Source organism: Erpetoichthys calabaricus, chromosome 5 (assembly GCF_900747795.2).
Source record: "Erpetoichthys calabaricus chromosome 5, fErpCal1.3, whole genome shotgun sequence".
Taxonomy (NCBI): Eukaryota; Metazoa; Chordata; class Cladistia; order Polypteriformes; family Polypteridae; genus Erpetoichthys; species Erpetoichthys calabaricus.
In genome coordinates, this window is record NC_041398.2 from 142086623 (window position 1) to 142102652 (window position 16030).

Sequence of the window (16030 nt, forward strand, 5' to 3'; positions counted from 1 at the left end):
ATTTTTGTTGAAAATTACTCTCTATAAATGCAACTTGTTATTATTTATTATTACCTGAGTCTGCTTTCTCCATTACAGGTTTATGAGTAGGCCACCACTTTATGGCAGTGAACGTTCACTCTCAACACTCACGTCAAGCCTATTAGGCTAATATGCACATTTCTGAGATGAGTACGCAATTTGGGCAATCGAGAAAATGCCAAAAGAAATATCAAATCAGTATTAACAGTAATCTTGCTGGGAACTGAACCCAGGTACTTGATGCAACGAAGCAGCCAAGCTGAAAACTGTGTAGTTACACCTCAAATAACCTGGTATAGTACTATACTGTATATTTCCATAATTAGAGGATAGGCAGTTTAAGTGGCTAGATTTCCACTATATTGCACGTCTTTCGCATTTCATGAAGGTATCATCCTTGTTCTGGTTTTAACAAATCAGTGAACTGATGAATTGCTGGCATGGTGGTTCAGTGGTTAGTGTTTGTTGCTGCTCTGGATTTCTGAGTTCAAGCCCATAACATGTAGTCATTTCTGTGAAGTTTGCAAGTTATCCCCATATGTGTTTGACACACATATGGGGATAGTTCCAGCCTTGCTCCTGATGCTGGGTTGATTTTGAAGACTCTCCCCACGTCTGTGTATTTCTGCTTACTCCCACAGTACATACATGATAAACATATGCAGGCTGGGTAGAGTGGCTAAAATTCACTGGACTAATGTGAGTGATTGTGACCTGTAATACCCCATTCAGAGTTGGTTTTCGACTTGTACCTGGTGCTGCTGGAGAAAGTTCAGCATTTCATATCGTTCATTGCATTTATCAGCCTCAGAAATGACGGAACTGAGAGTTCATCAGCAAACTTAAATTTTATTTGATATTGTCACATTTTCTCATGCAGAAAGAACTTTTTCAAATGATCAAAGATGTAGAACAATAATGAATGGCCAGTGTTGTATTTTTATTCTTAATTTGGTCCCACTCCAAAAATAAAAAGTGCCTGAGAAGGTTTTTTTGCAATTAACACTCAGTTCAATTTTCCACTGTCTAATAACATTTTGAAAACATTCAGTGCCCGAGGCAGGATTGTCTCAAAGGAACCCCACATATGTTCAAGTACAGCAGCTATTTTTCTCATTGGCTAATCACAATAATTAAGAAATAAAAATATGTTCCATGATCCCTTGCTGGCATCTGTGTTGTTCATGTCTAACTGAAAGTGAACTGCAGCAGCCTGAGTTGACTGTTCCTCTTCTCCATCATTTCCTCATTCTGGTTTATAAGCCCACCAGACTTCGTAATGCCATCAGAAATCTGAAAATAGAGACAGTCTGTGATTTCCGGTTATTTTTGTATAGCGTTCTTCACTGAGTACAGGCACAGAGTGCTATGGTAAGTTCTCAGGTAAAATGCAGATATAAATTTTAAAAATTACTAAATAGAGAATTAGTAAACATAAAGACACAGGTTTGTTAAAACATACAGAAGACAAAGTAGAAACGGATTACTATACATTGTAACCAACAATATCTGTCTATTAATTAATTGTTGAACTATGGCCAGTTGACAACATCCATCCATATGTTGCATGCCAACATTCACTCGCTCAGTCATTAATTAATTGACATTTTCAGTCAGCCATAAGTTATGATATATTTACACCTTTAATAGTAGTCATTGCAATGAAGAGCTTCATAAATGTATAAAAGTAAATAAATTGATATGCCAAATATTTCACATGATAAAGAGCAAAAATCAAAAAAGCCCTCAACTGACACTGGCTCTGACCCAGGAGAGCTAGTTGGCACACCGATCTCTGACAATTCACACCTCATTTCAGGGATTACTTTCAGCTCAATGATTTATTCATGTCCTGAAGTCAGAGATCACCATATCATGTCAATATTATGGTACCTAGTGTAACCTCTGTCTGGTTGCCCTCTGCATTGTTGTTTATGGCCTTGTCCAATAAGTATGTAATTGTTTACTTCGCTGCAATACAAAATATGCAGAGGGTCTTATCACCTGCATGCCCTGTAATACAAAATATATTTACATTTAAATATTAAAACAATGATTACACAGTTGGAAACTTGTTAAGGGTAAATTTCGCACAAACATTAGGAAGTTTTTCTTTACACAAAGAACGATAGACACTTGGAATAAGCTACCAAGTCGTGTGGTTGGCAGTAAGACTTTAGGGACTTTCAAAACTCGACTTGATGTTTTTTTAGAAGAAATAAGTGGATAGGACTGGTGAGCTTTGTTGGGCTGAATGGCCTGTTCTCGTCTAGAGTGTTCTAATGTTCTAATTATTTTAAAACCAGTAAGGTCGCACTGCACATTACACTTGACTTGAACATTCCTAGTTTTCATACTCTTTCTCTGTACGTTTAGCATTCGTTTGCTCAGTGGTTGATGTACCTGCTGCTTTCTGAGCAGCTGTTTTTTTCTCCACCCTAGCGGTTCGCTTCTTCTCTTCTTTCGTCTGCATCTTTTTGTGTTTTAAACAGATTAAGTCAGTGTTTGTGTTGCAATTACTTAGTACGTTTTCCTTAATTTTTCACTTAAGGTGGCACTTAAGTCTTCAATCTGCCTCAAGAATGATTTAAGATATGAAGAGGTAGGGAAAGTGACGCCAAAGGTGGTAGGGGTGAGAACGGTGCCTGTACGCATGCGCCACACAGCCGAGAGTTGATTCTACAGTAAAATAAACTAAAAATAAAAAGAGGAATAACTGTGGAGGTCAGTCATCACCCCCAAAACGAAGACAGTAGACGTCACATAGTATATGTGTACCAAATTTCAGGTCAATAGGTCAAATGGTTTGTGAGTTACAGGTGATTTAAAATCCTGGACAGACAAATGGACAGCCATGGTAGCATATTATATATAAAGATTAACAAATGAAATACCATAAGAACCCAAAAGAAAAACCCTCAATTTCACAGCAGCCATTAGAGAACCGAGAGCGTGTGCTCCTTTTCCCTTTAGGAATATATCATTTACATGACAAAGGTTTTTGAAGATGTTAACTGCCTCTCAACTCTGCAATGACCCTGTTCCCTATTAAGATTAATCTTATCAAAACATTCCTTGCTTTTTAGAAACAAAATATAATTCTCAATCTAAATATATTTATACATAATAAATAAATAAACTGTAACTGGTAGGCTACTTAACTCTTCATTATACTAGCATATATTTGGTACCTTGTTGTCTCTAGAGTAGACCCTGATGTCTGGAGTTTTTTTATTATTATTCTGCTGTCAGTTTGCTTTATATTCATACATTTATGTTTATGTATTTATATTAAGCAACATCAAGACCCTAATTTATAAAGAATGTGCAGCTTCTATTGTGTGTTACTTTTGTACATTGCATTTTGTTTCTTTGTTGAATGTTGACTTGTTTTTTTATCTGTACTGTGTTTTTAAATGTGTGTCGCATTCTAAATTTCTAAACAGCTGGTATAAAAAATAAATGTAACTGAATTGTTAATAAGGTGGGGCAGTGGTTAGTGCTGTTACCTTACTGGGCCAAAGGAGGTTATGATTCTGGCCCAAGCAGCTAATCTCTGTCTGTGTGGAGTTGACGCCGATTCACTATATGCTTTCTCTCTGAGTATTTTGTTTTATAATGCAGGTTACATTGTCTGGCCCTGGTTTGATATCCCATCCAGGGTTGCTCCTTGCTTTTTGGTCAGGGCCACAACTCCAGTAAGTCTAAATTGGTTGGAGCAAGTTTGAAAAGTAAAGGCTTCATATCCATACCTATAGAAGAGGGTCACTGTCTTTTCTAGCAGCTCATCATATCTCAGATGAGACACCAAAGATCTAAACCCTTTCATTAACTCAGAATTACCCATCTCTATACCCTGTGTGCAGTCTTTCAGCATTTGAGGCCCTAAATATTTTCATGAACTGTAGACACCCTATCCAGTGATGCTGTATAATGCATACAGTAGAAGTGAAGTACCGTTAAGGAAAGCAACTTGATACAGTTGTTTGGAAAAGAAAAGAGTAGCAAATAGAGGCTGGGTTAAGGTAAGGCAGCAATAATAATAATAATAATAATAATAAGTTTTGCAAGGTGTGTTGTAAGTCATCTGTTTCCTTATTTGGCGCACAGACCATCCATCCGAGCAGAGTCTTCACAGCGTCTTTGTGTATACTGGTCATTTTTAGAAACAATTTCAGGAGGTATGCTGGGGTGAGTCTTCAATAGTAGCAACTGACTGGGTGCTTCTAAATAAAAAAAAAAATCTTATTATCGACAATTTATAGTGTTATATTTTGCAAAACAATCTAATGCAAGTAATTTGATTTATTCTTTTTATTATTTAAGACCTAACACTATAAAATATCTCAAAAGAATGGAAACTGAAGTCATGATTCTGACTTCTGTTTACTCAGAAACAAAGAACATTACATGTATTTCATTCACAATGTTGACGTTTAAAAATAAAAAAATATAACTCACCTTACTAAATGGTTTCCATCACAGGCTGCTGATTAGCGATTCATTGAGATTTCCTATTGTAGCACTCGAGCAGCAGTTATCCCTTTAATCCCTTTTCCACAAACAATAGAGATTACCAATAAATGCAGAATAGAGCACTTGAGGAAGAATAAGGAGGGCTGGCACTGTGAGATTTTCCCCGGTCTTTAGTGCTGGTTCTCTTTGTCTCACAGAATTGTTCAACTTCATCATTGACAAAGGCAGATATGTAATTATTCACATAAAATAACACATTCCTAGCTTGTGAAGTAACCTTCCTGCGGTTTGCTTTGTTATATTACTCGTGTTTTGCGTGCCTAGACCTCAAGACAACATTACTTCAGTTTTTGCCAAGCAGTTTAAATGCAGTGGGTTTTTCTATGCCTAAAAGTAACTGCAGCAAACAAGGAATAAGTGATCAAGTGAAAAATTTGGTTGCATTCAGTTCGGTTACTCACAGTTTCATGAGGATTGGTATTTCTTGTCATCTGCTACAGAATCATCACAGACTGTTGCACAGGAGTCATATTCTCATGGCTCTGCTGCCGTGAGTCCCGTGCCCATCTCCAGGACATCTCATGAGGAGAAGAGAGTATCAATTATTAAAGCTCCCCATTACACAGGAATCGGCCCGGTAGATGAATCTGGCATTCCAATAGCTATTAGGACGGTAAGTTTAAATCAATTGACAGTTGTTAGCTTTCTTTGTCTTTCTGATTTTAAATAATACCCAATTGACAGTTGTTAGCTTTCTTTGTCTTTCTGATTTTAAATAATACCCTTCTCTTGCTTATTTATATGTTGCATGAATTTCAAATATAATTATTTGTCATAATATACAATAGCCAATCTTCAATCAGTATATCACTGTATGGATTTAATAAATATGTTCATAAATTAATCCTTTTCAATGGTTCTACATCCTCACAGATCTAGCACCCTGTGCCCAATCCTATTCCTTGTGGAGTTTGAATGTTCTTCTTGTGTCTGTGTGACGTCACCTCTGGTATTTTGCTTTTTCCTCATGTATTCACAAAGATGCACTGTTTAGGTTAACTGACAGTTCCAAATTGTCCCTGAGATGGACTGACATTTCCTACATTGCTGCTGGAATTGGCACTAAAACAATCCTGAATAGTATTCTGCAGGAGTGAAAAATGTAAATCAAAAAGTTTCAGTATGATTTTGCATAGATCAAAATACAAATCAGCTCAAGATTACTTGTTTCAGTGATTTGAAATCCAGACAGTATGACAGTGTTGTGTGGATGAACCATTTTCTGCTAATAGTTTAAGTTGTCTTGAAGTGGGCTGTAAACCATTTAATTGAATAATGTGTTATTTCATAATACAAATGACATTTTTAATTCATTTTAAGACAAGGAAGATTTGTTTTCATTGTTCTGTTCTTCTTTCTTGTTTTAATCTGAATAAAAATGTAATTATCAAAAGGGTGTAATTCTTTTTTTTAACATTTTTTCACTACCTTTGTTGCAATTAATAAAAGCATACTTAACCTAAGTATTTAGCATTTATGTAAACGATCTTAAACATAGGGCAGCACAGATTTACAGAATCCACGTTTCACCCTACATGTATAAACACAGTTGGCATGAGGGTTCAGTGCTCAGCACTGTTAGCCCACAGTTTGATCCCAGTCCATCCACTACCTGTGTGGAGTTGGTATGGAGAGTAATTGACCATATGGGCTTTCTCTCTCTGTACCTCAATTATTTTGCTGGGTCCCAAAGACAGGCAGATGGGTTGCTGCCTGGCCCAATAAATGATGTAGTAGTTGATATGGTTGCTACCCTTCAGTATAGGGCAACAATAACATTTATATAGCACATTTTCATACAAATGATGTAGCTCAAAGTGCTTTACAAGATGAAGAAGGATAAGATTACGCAATACTAAGCAACAAAGAATAAAGTAAGGTCCGATGGCCAGGGAGGACAGAAAAAAAAAAAAAAAAAACTCCAGAGGGCTGGAGAAGAAAATCAAAATCTGCAGGGGTTCCGAGGCCACGAGACCGCCCAGCCCCCACTGGGCAGTCAGCAACACCCCACAACCCTGACTTTTAATTAGCAGGTTTAAAAAATAAACAGGTGGATGTTTGTTGGGGTAATCTTGTGATGCATTGGTTAGGCCACTTTTATACAGCTTCTTGAACTTGGCTTCAGTAACAGAAGTACATCTCCATGTTTGTTGGCCTGATCCCTGATTAATGTGTTATCTTCCCACATTCCAAAGATATGCATGTTAGGTCAGTTGTTTGAATAGGCTCGGTGATGACCCAGCATTCCACCTGGAGTCATTTCTTACCTCTTGCCCCCTGGACCCTCAGTGACCCTGCATTGCTTTAAGCAAGTTTGGAAAAATGGATGAATGGCTCAATATTTATGTGAAGACATATATAGTTTGCTAAATACTGTACCAGTGTGCAGCCCCATAGTTTATCTCGCCAATGTTCTCCTACAGCTCAAAACATGCTGGGTTAATTGATAACTCTGAGTTAGCCTTGTGTGAATGCATGTTGCTCCCTTGTCCAGGGATGATGGGTAATCTGCAACTTCCCAGGACTCTTTAATGTATTGCAATCACAAGTAAGTTGGCAATGTCCCAAGGAATCATTAGGGAGTCAATGAGGCAACTCTGTTTAATGCGCAAACTTAAACAAGTGCACAATGGCACTGCATAAAAATAAACAAAAAATGCTGATACTCTGCTCTTTCGAAACACCACCTGGGGCAATCTTTGCAAATAGTTTTTCTCTAGAGCAGGTCACTTTTTGGTAGCTCTGTGTTGGTAGGCTTGGATCCTTCCTGGTAGCCTTTTGTAAAGCTGTGAATTGAAAGGACGGGGCCTTCTCTGCATCATATGTCCTTATTGGGCATCTTCTCTGATCTGTGGGAGGAAGAGACAGAACAGCACCCTCTCGTATCCCAGAGTGGTGTTTCCTGCTTGGTTTGAGCTCTGAAGATGATCCTCAAGCACCCATGCATGACAGCATAATTCTTATTTCTGAAATGAGTGAATGAATGAATGATCGAATAGTATTATTGCATATTTTCGTAAGCATAAACCTTACAATCATACTCATTGCTACTTATAGTAAAAACAGTGTACTCAATTATTTACATTTATTTTATTTCATGATACTGTTTATTTTCTAAAAAAAACAACAGATATTAAAAATAATAACCATGAAACAAATGTTGCCAACAGTGTGACACTAGATTTACCACTCTGCAATGCTAATAATTCTGGCAGAGCTGCTGCTGTAATCTATTGAAGGGTCAACCAAGCATCAATATTTGGCATGGGCCTTGCATTAGTTGCTTTCAGTTCTCCATATAACTCATAATGAAAAAAACAGATAAAAAATTGATGCATAGCTATTTAAGGTGGGGTTTGTTGGCAAAAAAGACTGTGCAGTCTACCTCAATATATCTATGAGTTATAATAAAGGTAAGCCTTATATGTTTTATATTTTTGAACAAAAAACATTGTAGCATGTAGAGTGAGTCATAGGTCTGAATCGCAATCTGATTATTTGGATGGTTACCTACCAGGTAACGCTTTTGATTGGTTGGCCAGTCGGCAAACATCTGCCACGTCCTCTTAAGTTGTGAGAAGCAGATCATAGATACATGATACAGTACCTGCCAAATAATACAAAGGGTACACAACACGTGTTTCACCCTAATTGGGGCTCATCAGGTGTATGCACCTTTGCTTCCACTTATGGGGATCAAACCTCGGATGTCAGCTCCTGAAGCAAAGCCTCTGATGTTGCACCACAGTGGCTGGTTCACTTACTTGACAGGGTGAAGATTGGAGTATTACATTCATAGGTCTGAACCACAATCTGATTATTTGGACGGTTACCTACCAGGTAACATTTGTAGTTGGTCGGCCAGTCGGCAAACGTCCGCATTGTCCTCTTAGTTGCAAGAAGCAGATCATAGATATGTGATACATTACCTGCCAGATAATACAAAGAGTATACAGCAAGTGTAAGTCAGTGAGACAATAATTAACCATTCATGGAAGTTCTCCCACTATTAAGGGGCAATGGGAGTAATATTGTTATCTGTGTCTTATCATATTGTAAAGGAATGAAGGAACTAATGTTTACAAAGCACCTCTTATTTAATAATTACTGTGTTCAAATGATAAATGTTTTAAACGAAAGGTAACTTGTAAGTCTTTGGGTCCTAAGCTCTCCCTCCACCTTCCTCTTCTAGCTGCTCACATGTCCTGTTTATATAAATACCTTATGCAGTATATGTATGTATATCTATATATTTACAGTATATTTATCCAATTGTACCTAGTATGTTCAAGAGTAAGGAGTGTCAGTGAACTAATAATATTATTCCCTGGTGATCAAAAACTACAACTATTGTTCCAGGAAATAGCCTAAGACAATGGACCTCAGTTGCTGTATAGTGCCATCAGTTACTATGTAACTGACTCATTTTCTGTATACAGTATGAATAAAACATTCTTGCTTCTCCTAGTGACTAACTTTGGGTTCTGTTGATGGTCATTGCAGACAAATTTGACAGGAAATGCATTGGTAATTAGTAAGTAAACTGGGAAGTTTGGTTATACATATAATTTCTTCTGCAGGGCATCCTGTAAAATTGGTATGGTCAATCACATTTCAATGTAATGCTTTGTAATCTTGTACTGTTCTCAAGTTTTGGAGTGGTTAGATGAAAAGCAATATACAAAATAAAAAAACAAGGTTAGTGTATGATAACACCAGTTTATTTCAGAGAAAGTGGGGAACTAAAAATGGTAACCAATAAGAACTGAAATAAAATACAAATAAACTTACAAAATAGAAAACGACTAGAAGTGAAATAAACGGTACAGAAAACTTCAAGCCAGCTGAATTAATGTGGGTTTTTACTTTGGTTATTCAAGAATTTGCTTTCAAGTGTATTGCCAGTTGTATGTTCACCTTGGGTGTGGGAGGATGCAGTACTTATTAGATGTTTACAATTTTCATTGGTTTACATCATTCACTAATGTATTTGTTTTTGTGTTTTTGTTTACACTTAATTTTTTTCTGGAACTTGTTTTTTAATTTAATTTATATAGCTTTACCCTGAAAGTCATAGCCAGACGATAAAGTTCTTACACTGAATTGTGTTTTACTTTAATTTATTACAAATAGCAATGATGTTTACAGGCTGCAGATTTACGTTTCATTTTGGGAATGTTTTGTTCCTGTAAATGTATTGTAGTGACCTCTTTGCAACCCATTTGTTTTCAGCAACAGTGGTCAACACCCAGAGTCGAGCTTTACAGTATAGTTCTTATTAACCACATCTCACTTGAGCATCACCTAATTTTCCTCCTGCTCATTCTCCATGCCACACCCCATGCCATGTCTCACTTGTACATACACCATACTGGTCAGCTCTGCTCTTCATCTGCCCCATCTATCCTTTCTACTGGTGACCTTAATTTGCATAAACTGGAAGGCCCCAAACAGCTGAGTGGCACAGCATTATTATAGAAAAATATAGACGAATAAAATGTATCACCTTGCTTTCTTTTTTCTATAACGTCACCAAATTCCAATCAAATCAGTCAAATCATTTTTTAGATTTTAGGATATTTAGTTTTCCTTTGTAGGGGTTGTTGTTATTACTAAATACTGATATCCTGAAATGTCCTTACTTAACAGATACCTGTTGCCATAGATGTAGAGTCCTGCCAAATTTCACCTTTTAACTTAACGGGAAATAGAGTTTTTGTTGATGAGTGAGTCAGTCAGTCAACTTTGCATTTTATATATATATTTTGGATAAAACTGACCAAAATTAAAGGAGTATGTTGTGTACATTTTAAAAGTGACTGATTTTATTTTAACAATGCAGTATTTCATTTTATTCAGACAGTGGACCGACCAAAAGACTGGTACAAGACCATGTTCAAGCAGATCCATATGGTGCATAAACCAGGTATGTAATTATAAGCATGTTTGAGTTTATAAACTCCACAATAGATCCATTTTGAACCTTTGGATTGACTGTTTGCTGTTTGACTTTGCATTGGCCCTTTAATTAATGTTCAGTGTATGCCTTATATTTATAAAATAAAGTAGGGGGCTTCGCTCGCCCACACCCGGGTTTGGTTTACCGGATATACAATTTAAAGAGATTGTTAATTTCATGGGAATTATTACATAAGCATTATTTTCACTTTTACTTTAAAACCTTTGTAAAAACAATACTTGTCCTTTATTTCTGGCCCCGGGCGTGGTTACATCTTTTCCTCACAGGTGGCGCAGTGGTAGTGCTGCTGCTTTGCAGTAAGGAGATTGTGGGTTTGCTTCCCGGGTCCTCCCTGTGTGGAGAGCGCTTTAAGTAGTGAGAAAAGCACTATATAAATGTAAAGAATTATTATTGTTATTGTATAACGCTGCTTGCGTTGTGAAGGGGGTGCGGCTGAACGCATGTTAAGGAGAAGTGGTCGGATCATCTGCTGGCTTTCTGCTGCTGGTGAGCTGCTTGTTTTGCTTGTCTGTTTCTTGCAGGACGTATAACGCTGATCGCATTGTCAAGGGGGGAAGGGGGAATGGGGGGGCGGCTGAATGCATGCTAAGGAGATGCCGTTGGATCATCTGCTGTCTTTCTGCTGCTATTGCGCTGCCCGTCAATCATTTTAAAGCCTGTACAGCAACTGTCCTTTTGCCACTTCACGTTTCTGCCGCTCGCGTTGTGAAGGGGGGGAGGGGAGGTTAGGGTGGCTGAACACACGCAAGGAGAAGCGGTCAGATCATCTGCTGGGTTTCTGCTGCTGGCGAGCTGTGTGTTTTGCTTCTCGCTTGTCGTTGTTTTAAGAGCTGAGAGTAAGTTAGTGTCTCCCGCAGGACTTCAAATTGTCTTCCGAGAAGATCACGTCTCGTTTCCCTAGTCTCCCACCCAAAGATTTTTTTTATAATAGAGAGATAAATGCAGTTTTATTTATTTTCATGTTCAAATAGATTAAAACTAGAATTCCTGAATCTTACGATTTTTTTCGTTGTCCCTGACCTTACATTTTCCTGACATATGCCAAGAAACTTGTAGCTCCTTATCACTGTGCTAATAGCCTGCTTTTGTTTTGCAAATGTGTGGATTAGTAGAATGCAGCCTGCTACACCGCAAACCCCCCCACTGAAGTCTGTGTTGAAGTGTTCATCAGGCGATGTATTTGTAAGGAGTTGTATATGTAATGAAATACCATGATTTAAAATGCATATATTTCATGTGTGTTCCGTGTCTACAACAACCTGTGTAAATATAGAATGACAGAGGAAATGTGAGGCAAGAAATGCGGAACACACAGCTAAAACAGAAAATAGTTTCATATGTTATAGTAATGATGACATACTTTTGATGTGAAGTGCAGGACGTGTGAAAACTGAAGCCCAAATATCCAAGAAACACTTTTACAAAAGGTTTGACAAAATAAGTATTTTATTCTAGACTTAAAACCGAAGAAGAAGAAATTGCTCAATTGATATGTTACTGAATCCCAACTATCAGTCGGTACAAAGTAAAAGACGTTCTCATATATGAGTGTTTGCGCATTTCATTTTCAACCAGTTGTCTCACTGGTAATGCTGCTCCATCACGGATCTGTGCAGATGGCACAGTGGATAAGCTACCATTTAGCAATGGCGAGGTAACAGGTTTGAATCCCTCATCATCTTTGCATTTAGCGCTTTGAGTAGTGAGCTTCAATTATTATTATTATCACATAATAAACACATACATTTGATGTGAGTCAAATTTGTGATACTTGTAAAAGATGTTATTTTTCCTCGTACACGGACATTCATATCAACATGTCATGTGAATGATTTTTTTTATTCAGTTTTCTTCTTGGATTCTTGAATAAAATTGAATTTGAACGATTTTTTTTATTCAGTTTTATTCTTGGATTCTTGAATAAAGAAAGTCATTCAAATGACATGATGTTGATGAGAATATTCGAGGAAAAGTAAAATCCACTATACACACTGCGGTGTCTGTTTGCTCAACAAGACATCATGAGTTGTGTTTCTGTGTCTGCTTTTATCCTTTCAGCGTTAAGTTTTACAACTACCATAAATTTACAGACTCAAATCAAATGTATGTTTTTATTATATAATAGTAACAATAATAGTAGCTCACTACTCAAAACAGTAAATGCGAGGAGGACCCAGGATGAAACCAGGACCTCTTGATTATGAGATAGCAGTTTTTACCACTGCACTAGCCGTGTTTATTTCATATTGATTGATAGTTGGGCTTCAGTTTTTATACCTTGCCAGTAACATGTAAATTGAACAATTTGTTTTTCTTCAGTTATATTCTTGAATAGAAGCACAATTGTTTTGGTATACCTTTCGTGAAAGTGTTTTCAGTCTTCCCATAGTATACACTTCAAGTCAGTATTTTGTCATTATTACTATAACATGAAAAAAGTTTCTGTTTTAGGTATGTGTTCAGTATTTCTTGCCTCACATTTTCTGTCATCTTACATTTACATAGTTTATTGTAGACATCAAACACACATGAAATGTATGTATTCCAAATAATGATATATTATTTACCCTATACAATTCCTGACACCTAATTCCCAGATACACAGACTTCAGCAGAGAGAGGACCACCTGTATGAGTGAAGCAGCTGGGAAATGTGTCCAAAGTGCTAACTAAGTGCTATGTCTGCAAATCTCTGAGCTACATTTTTTGCCGCCCCCTGTCCTGTCCCTTCAAACAGTTTAGCACGTGTATAGATTTAATGCTTTTGTGGTTGGTAGAATCATGGTATGCCTTGGGATTTTTTGTGTTACAAAAATTTGTGCCACCACAGTAAAGGTTGGAAAACACTGCCGTCCTCCTGGCTTGCAAAAAAAGATCTCAGTAGCTGCCATCTCACTTAAAAACTGACACCATGCATTACTTGGGTGGTTATTTTGTGTGTGCATAAATCAGCCAATATACTGCAAAGTGGAATAAAGGGTAGGCATAATCATTACACTTCAGTTTTGTTAAATTTTGTCATTATATTAGGGCAGTCAGCATTGTAAGCTACCTGGCAGAACAGAGCAAGTTAAATACAGAGGTACTAAAGACTTACTTTGGTTTTAGTGCCACACTTGTTTAGCACTTATGTGATATGACATTGATTCAGTCTTCTCACAGAAACATGAAATAAAAAAAGAGAGCATAACGTTTACCTTCACAACTTTTCTCTGTTGCACCAGAACTGCTATAAACCTCCCCATCCCTACTCCCTTCCTCCCATTCCCCTGCACCTATGTCAGTATGTATAAATAAATGAACACCAGCACTACATATTGACATGTGGTGTATTGTTGTGAACCAAGTAATACAAAATGTTAAACATTTAAATGAAAATTTTATTTCATAAAATTTTTTAAAGGTAGTATATAAATACAGTACTGGATGTGTATTTAATTCTTTAGGCACACATTTAACTTATTTGCATTGTAACACCCAGAATCAAAGGATGAACTGCACCAGCACACATTTCAGGTGTTTGAAACTGATGAGCTTTGATTGATTGCTTCCAAGCTAAACTCCCACACTGTTTTAGCCATGGGAGATGTCTCATCTTTTCTACTTGCAATCGGATTTGTTCGACTCTTTTACACTGCTCATGTTCCTCTTCAGTGTTACAGCCCTGAAGCACTCTCTTTGATTCTTGTTCCCCACTATTAGATCATTCACTCTGTGCTGTTCCTGCACACTGTGCTGCTCCTTCTAGTCCCCACAAATGCCGCTACTGCACACCCTCAGCACTTTCACCATTTTGTCCGGGACTTCCTCCTCCCGCTGACATGTTTCATTAGCATATCGCACTGCATCTTCTGCAAGCACAGTGCTCAGTAACTGTGCAGCCCTATGTCCATCTGAGTCCCCGGCTGGAACATTACACAATTACTGTTTCATAATGTTAAAAAGAAAAAAATTTACTTAAAAATGACAGTCTGATCAAAACGCCTGATGTGTTTGCCCTTGTTTCCGTCCCTGGATGCAAGAATATTTTTTAACACGTTAAACAGGCCACATTAATCACAAAAATTATATAGTTAACTTTCTAAGGGTTGTCTGCAGTGTTTCCTCTAGATTGTTGTGTGCAAATATTTTTCGCGTAAGCAGCAACTTCTGAAAAAGAACAATGTTTGAGTGCCAGTATTAGCAATGCATTTCTCTATATAGCACAAAAAAACTTAAGACATATGATTATTTACTGTATTGCATATTTAATGTGAAATATCAAAACACACCTGAACTAATATAACATTTTAAGAACATTTCAGTGAATAGTCAAACATTTTCTCTTCTAAACTTCTCTGTCTTCCATAAGTTATAAACTCCATGAACATTAACAATCTGTCCAAAATGTTAAAAGATTTTAATTCTCATTAAGTTTTCCAAATGCTCTGGATCTAAACAATTTCTAGATTTTTATATTGTTTTGTAAGTCCTTTTTCAATCAGCTCTTGAGGCCTGGAATGTGTCACAAATGTCCAAAAGTGAAAATATGGCCTGGTATTAGTATAACAAAAAACTTTTCATTCAGTTTTTAACGGTTTCTTTAACCTATTAATATACTCTGTTTTTAGAAATCAGTATTTCTGTATATTATTCCTGGGGTACTTTTGTATTTTTTCTTCCAAATGGTTTATTAAAGAAGCCTTTTAAATCAGGCATATTTATAAAACTACTTTGTACTTTTTCTGACAGTCCATCAAAGGTAATATCTACCTGTAAGAAATAATGAATTAAATAAAGAAAATGCTATTCACTTTCTTGTCTGCATTTTGTCTTTCTAGATGATACAGATGCAGACATGTATAATGCCACATATGCACTTGTAAACACAGGTAAGTGCTTAATTAACGCCTGTTCTCACATTTTTGGTGATGTCTATCTATATACTGTATATAAAATGGTAAGAGTTGTCTTTTTGTCACAAAAATAACAAAAAAATCACACACCCTTAGACCTTGTAGATTCACCTTGGTCTCAATCAACAGGTTATGCTGTTGTGGCACTGCCACATAAACGCTATCTGATTTGGTTTTGTCTCTTCGCCTTCCTCAATGTTAACCCAGTTGCTGCCCAAGCACCCTTAATATGGTGGTGGGGAGGAAAGTAAATCAGGCACGTTGGGCAGATGGTCATAAAGAACACCTTTGGGGGAGGTGTTGCTGTAGTTTCCAGGGGTTATCATGGAGAAAGTATGCCAGGATACAATTAAAAAAGGCAGCGAAAGGCAAGAAGAAACAAAAAGAACAAAACAAAGGTTTTCAACACTAACTGCTAAAATGGGACCAAAACTGCAAATGTAGACTATCCACGACCAGAGAAAGGATTGCCACACCCACTTATGGAGGTGGCCACCTCAAAGACTTTGCTGGCCGACCCACTCGGGTGGGACAGTCAGAAGAAATTAACTTTGGTGAGCTAAGTGTGATCCTTGCTTATCTGGGGTAGCATGTTTGG

The 16030-nt window shown here is 37.1% G+C and overlaps 1 protein-coding gene across 20 annotated transcripts in view; it reads left to right on the plus strand.

Moving 5' to 3' along the window:
- Positions 1 to 16030, plus strand: part of LOC114651964 (sorbin and SH3 domain-containing protein 2-like) — a 439918-nt gene that overhangs the window by 287628 nt on the left and 136260 nt on the right. For all 20 annotated transcript variants that reach the window (XM_051928410.1, XM_051928408.1, XM_051928414.1 and 17 more), the window contains 3 exons: positions 4998 to 5170; positions 10417 to 10483; positions 15358 to 15408. In XM_051928410.1, coding sequence (XP_051784370.1) covers positions 4998 to 5170; positions 10417 to 10483; positions 15358 to 15408 — 291 coding nt within the window. The remainder of the gene's footprint in view (positions 1 to 4997; positions 5171 to 10416; positions 10484 to 15357; positions 15409 to 16030) is intronic.